The 5,564-nt window shown below is 42.6% G+C and overlaps 1 protein-coding gene across 1 annotated transcript in view; it reads left to right on the top strand.

Annotated features, from left to right (window-relative positions):
- Nucleotides 1-5,323, top strand: part of LOC119582001 — a gene marked incomplete in the record, with an annotated part of 18,728 nt that extends 13,405 nt beyond the window's left edge. Inside the window, 3 exon segments of the mRNA XM_037930196.1 lie at nt 404-457; nt 459-4,287; nt 4,290-5,323. Of these exon segments, the coding sequence (XP_037786124.1) occupies nt 404-457; nt 459-4,287; nt 4,290-5,140 (4,734 nt within the window).
- Between the last annotated feature and the right edge of the window lie 241 nt (nt 5,324-5,564).

Raw genomic sequence — 5,564 nt, 5'->3', positions numbered from 1 at the left:
TTGCACATGCATACATAAATTGATGCATAAGTCATTCTACTTTTGCATTTGCCTCTGGCCATAGGCTGAAGTATTTACTTGTGACAGATTTAGAAGGAAATGAAATGCAGTTGAGCAAGAATAGAAGAGGAATTGTCTGAGATTTAGGGATTTACAGTTGTTACAGTAGGCATCATCAATATTAATTTTCCTAAACATACTAGTAGGCTTTTTTGGGACACAGTAGACTCTGGTTGGTATAAGCATTTTCTCCTCCTCATTTTCAAAGTATTAAGAAACATCTTAATCTTTGAAAAACATAGTATATAATTTTTAAAGAAGACTTTTGATATTAAAGGTGTAGAGAAATTTGTGTTCAAAAATAATTGAGCTGGAATAACCAGAGTCTACTGTAATCCCACAGAATGAAGTGGAGGAGACGGAAAGCAGAGAGATCAAAATCAGTCAAGAAGGAAGGAGAAATTGATGGGTTGGATAAAGAAGAGGAGAACTCGAGTGGAGGAGACTGCAGTGGCTTGATTGAAGAGCCATGTCACCTTTCAGGAGACTATGTAATCTTGAAGAAAGAGGATAGTGAATTGGTGGAGTGTGGCAGGGAAGAAGAGGTAGACAGCATAATGAGAGGAGCTGAAAGAATGACTCAGGATCCTGGAGGATTGGTGGAAGGAGACAGCAACTTAAAGGGTGCTAATTTGGTGGGACAGGCATCATATGTGAAGGAAGAGAAAACTAGTATGAATAATGCAACTTCTGGGCAGAATTGCATTTCTTTAGAGAACTCAAGTGCCCTAGTCCACACAGTAGTTGACTTTGTGAAAGAACTGGATAGTGATGATGATGAACACCAGTTCACTGCATGTGACTTGAACTCCCTAACTTCTGGAGGGAACAAACAAAATGAACATGAAGAGATGGAAGATGCAGAGAACAGGGAGAGTCTCTTTGAATTCAGGAGTGTTGAGGTCATGCATGGAGGTCAGGAAGTGAGTACTGCTAGTGATGGAGACCTGAAGTCACTCACAGTGAGTTACTTGCTTGAACTAGAGAATGGGAAGAGAGAACCATTGGTTGCCAGTAACAGAGGCTATCCTAACAACCACATTATTAAGATCAAGTCTTACACAGATGATTTAGAGGAAGTCACAGATAAAGAAAGCCATAAGTATTCCATGGAGGAGGAACCTGCCCTTCGGATTAGATTTAGCAGTGAGAGTGAGATGACAACTTTAGAGCATGCTGTGAAACAGAGTGAAAGAATGAGAGTGACCTCACAAAGTTTGGAGGGATGGTTGGTAGACAGTTCAGATATGATCAGCCTGGTGCCAATTAGTGAAGCTGCTAGTCTTAAAGAGGTGGATATGGGGAAGGAGGAGGCAGTAATACACATTGTTGAATGTGAAGGGGGGCTTGAGGCAAGTGAGATTCCTGCCCCCTCCACCCTGCTCACTAGTGAAGATGTGGCTTCTACTGGAGCCTCTACACTGGGTGAGACAGAAGTAGTTTCAGAGCAGGTGATGGACACATCACCCCTGATGCTGTCCCTACCACTGGTTACTGCACAAACCACAATGAGTGCAGCTGTTATGGAAGGATCCATTCTCATTAAAGGGTCTAAAAATGAGTCGCTACAGGTCTCTGCGAAACTTGTGTATTTGCCTGACTGTGAAGAGAGCAGTCTGGGGCCACCTGAGGAAGCATGTGCTTCCCTTGCACCTCAACTCCTTGAAGGGGGTGTGCTGGTCCTTGGGGACAATATAATCATGTTGAGTAACCAACTCTACCTCACACATGTTGAGCTGGTGGCAGCTGAGGGTGATACACATACACAGATATCTATTAGTCTCCCTACAGATCCTGTGGAGAATTATCATGAAAAGAAGGTCAACTTTGTGCTCATTAGTTTAGGGTCAGAGCAAAACCTAGTTATGGCTTCAGCTCCCTGCACCCCACAGAAGCTGGTGAGACTTCTCCAGGATGATAGGATCTCTGTACGCAATGCACCTCACAGTGATGAACCAGGGATCTTTCAGTGTGACAAATGTGATAAGTCATACAAAGTTCGCTCTTCTTTAAATAGCCACAAAGTCACACACAATTCAGAGAAAATGTACAAATGTGATGAGTGTGATAAAGCTTTCCATTACAGTACACCACTACAGATCCATAAGCGCATCCATACTGATGAGCGACCATTCAAATGTGACAGGTGCTCTGCTTCTTTCCGATCCAAAGCTAACCTGAAGTACCATGAACGGCTGCACACTGGAGAACGTCCTATCACATGTCGAGAGTGTGGGCAAGGCTTCAAGGACTACACATCCCTGAAGAGACACAGACAGAAGGCTCATGAGATCTCTAGTCTTAAGTGTGGTGAGTGTAGTGAGGTGTGTCTGTCTTTGGAGCATTTGACAACACACATGTGGCAGGTGCATGATCTACTGTATGTGGAGGAGAGTGCCAGCAAATGTGAGAAATGTGGTGAGACATTCACAGACAAGAGGACGTATAACAACCACATTATGATGCATGAACGTAGAGATAAGGCAGCCCAAGTGGGGCTCCGCAAACTTGCAGATTACACTCACCGATGTGGCATCTGCAACATGACATGCCAAAATAAAACACAGATGCTCTTGCACATACAAATTCATGCAGCTGTAAAGAGATTTAAGTGTCGGTATTGCAGTAGTGCATTTATGTATCGTTTTCTCTTGGCACGCCATGTGCGAGAACAACATCCAGATGACCCAGAGTGGTTCTGCCAGTACTGTGATGATATCTTTGAAACGTGCAGAAAGATGACCATGCATAGTTGCCGCACAGTACGAGGGGATTACAACTGTCCACACTGCCCCTTCAAGACTGAAGTGCGACACAGACTCTTCAGACACATAGTGAAAACACACCCAGAAGACAAGATGCCATACTATTGTGAGTTCTGCAAAAACAGCTTTGAAGACCCCAACAAGTTGCGCTATCACCAGAAACGTGAACATCCTGAGAAGATGCTTATGGTTTCGTTGCAACGTGACTCAGCCAAAAACAGTGGTGGAGGTATTGGGGGTGGGGGGAAAGACAAGAGTGATTCTCCAAGCATTGATATGTCACAAGTGGAGATGACCATTGAGGGTGATACACTGGTATACTTTATTCCTGAAGACCTGCGAAATGATGAGGTTTTCAGGGAGAAAGTAAAATTTAAATGTTTTTACTGTGAAGCTAAGTTCCCAATCAAGAACTCTATGACAAGGCACATCCTTCGGGAGCACCCAGGGGAGAAGGCTTACAAATGCCTCAAGTGCAACATCTTCTTGAAGTCGAGTGTAGAATCAAAGAACCACCACCGCCGTTATCACAGATTCTCAGAGACAGGAGGCAGGGATCCCCACCGCAATGAGAGGGCAATGATGAAAAGGGCACAGTGGCTGCAGGCCCAGTTAAACAGCTCGGAGAGTCGCATAAAGAACCTCTACAAATTCAGCTGCCGTTTCTGCCAGATGGTATACAAAGAGAAGCGATCCCTGGTGGCACATTACCGCAAAAGGCATCCAGATGAAGAATGGGACTACTTCCCGGACAAGCCCATCCGTGCTGTGGCGAAAACATGCCGCAAGAAGAGGATCCTTGTTTATTATGACTGCAGTTTTCATGATGATTGTAATGCTGTGTTTGATGACCTGTCAATGCTGCGCCAACATCTTTTCAATGCCCATGATATTGCAGAGGAATACAGTGATAAGTATGTGTCTAAACGTCTAGTTATTGACCACTTGCGGAGGGGGAGACTTCCCAAGAATGCTATAGACCGGCAGGCCCAAAGAGTGCAAATTGGTAAGAGAAAAATGGAGCTAAGGCAAGATTCTATCATACCTTCCACAGATATGGACACAGATAATGAAGAAATTGTTGATGATCCAGTGGGTGCAGTTGATGCTCTAGATTCAAAAGTTGATATGATGAATTCTTTTAATGAATCCTTAACCCCTGAATTAAATGTGCAGGACAGTGAGCAAACCACATCAGGGCTAGATAGAAAGAGAACAAGGTCTTCCTCTTCCAGCTGGTGTGAGCAGAAGCAGCAAATCCACTTAGATGATATAGGGTCGCTCCATGATGTCAAAAAGATGTTATATCGTTGCCACCGATGCAACAAATCATTTACCAGTAGAGGGGAGTATCGGGAGCACGTTGCTCGGGCTCGCCATGTGGATTGTCGCACTATCAAATATGATCCTCCCATCAAACAAGAGCCAGTAGATGGTGACAGCTTTAGTGGGACAGATACCATTGATGTTATGAGTCCTCAGTGGATGTGCTACGTGATAAATATGAAGGTGATGAAGGTAAAGAACAGCAGAGAAGAACAGTATCCCATAGAGGTAGAAAGAGATTACAGCATACTGAGTTAAGAAGGGAGGACACAATAAAAGTGGAGATGGAGTCACAGGATGAAGAGGAAAGCATAGCCATTACCAGCCTTGAGATGGAGGAACAAGGGGAGGCACTTCTCAAGGTCCTCACCATCCATGCCCCAGAGACAGGATGTTCTGGTCTTGTTGGTGTGAAAGTGGAAGATGAAGGAAAAGGCAAAGGTGTAATAGATAGAGATAGTGATGGATCTTGTTCAGCCAAAGGAAAGAGCTTGCCTGTACAAGGAGCTTTGCCATTTGACAAGAAAGACTTCCTATGCCATAGTGAAAATGCGTTAGATTCTGTGTCACAGATGAATAGCAATAGGTCAAGCCAGGGAATAAGTAGGTCTTTTGTAGCACTATCATCTGAAGGTGGAAGTTCTTCTGACAATATCATGACACTGGGAGAGTTCAATAAGTCTAGTACTGTTAGAATCAAAACAAGGAAAGTAGATAGAACACAGTTAGAAGTGAAAAAAGTTGAAGAACCAGGAAATGTAGGTGAAAATTTGGAGAGAAGAGGAGCAAGGGCAGGGAGGAGATCGGGGAGAAAAGGAAAGAATCAGGAGAAGAGGAATAGAAATAGTGAGAAGAATAATGCTGAAAGCAGAAGAAGCAATGGTGTAAAGAGAGAAAGAGAGATGTCTGATGGGAAAGTATGTGAATTGTGTCATGCTAATTTCAAGACAAGAGCAGAAGCTTCCTTCCATATGAGGTTAGACCATTAAATTGAGTTGGGGCAAAAGGGATTTTTTTTGTAATGTTTACATCAAATACATCCTTTAAGCTTATTATGGTAAATAAAAATTATTCTGTATACTTCCATGGAAATAATAAAATTTAAGAGCCAGAAATTGTGATATTTGCTGTGATGTATGTATATAAAAGTACATAAACTGTTTATAATGCTACTAGAGACTTTTATTGAGTATACCTATTAATTATAGGGTGTATCTCTCCCAGAAATTTGTTGAGAACTTTTAAAAATTAAGCATCATTTAATTAAGAAAAATGAACAAGTAATATACAGAATAAATCTATGAATATATTTAAAGACCTACACTCACTGTTTTGGTAGGTGGTGAGTATAAGTCAAAGCACTGATGAAGAGCAAGATAACTAGGCCCATTGAATATCTTATTGCCATGGAAA

The sequence above is a fragment of the Penaeus monodon genome, chromosome 15 (genome assembly GCF_015228065.2).
Source record: "Penaeus monodon isolate SGIC_2016 chromosome 15, NSTDA_Pmon_1, whole genome shotgun sequence".
In the NCBI taxonomy this organism is placed as follows: Eukaryota; Metazoa; Arthropoda; class Malacostraca; order Decapoda; family Penaeidae; genus Penaeus; species Penaeus monodon.
The sequence above is the reverse complement of the archived record's forward strand: the minus strand, read 5'-3'. Positions and strand labels throughout refer to the sequence as shown.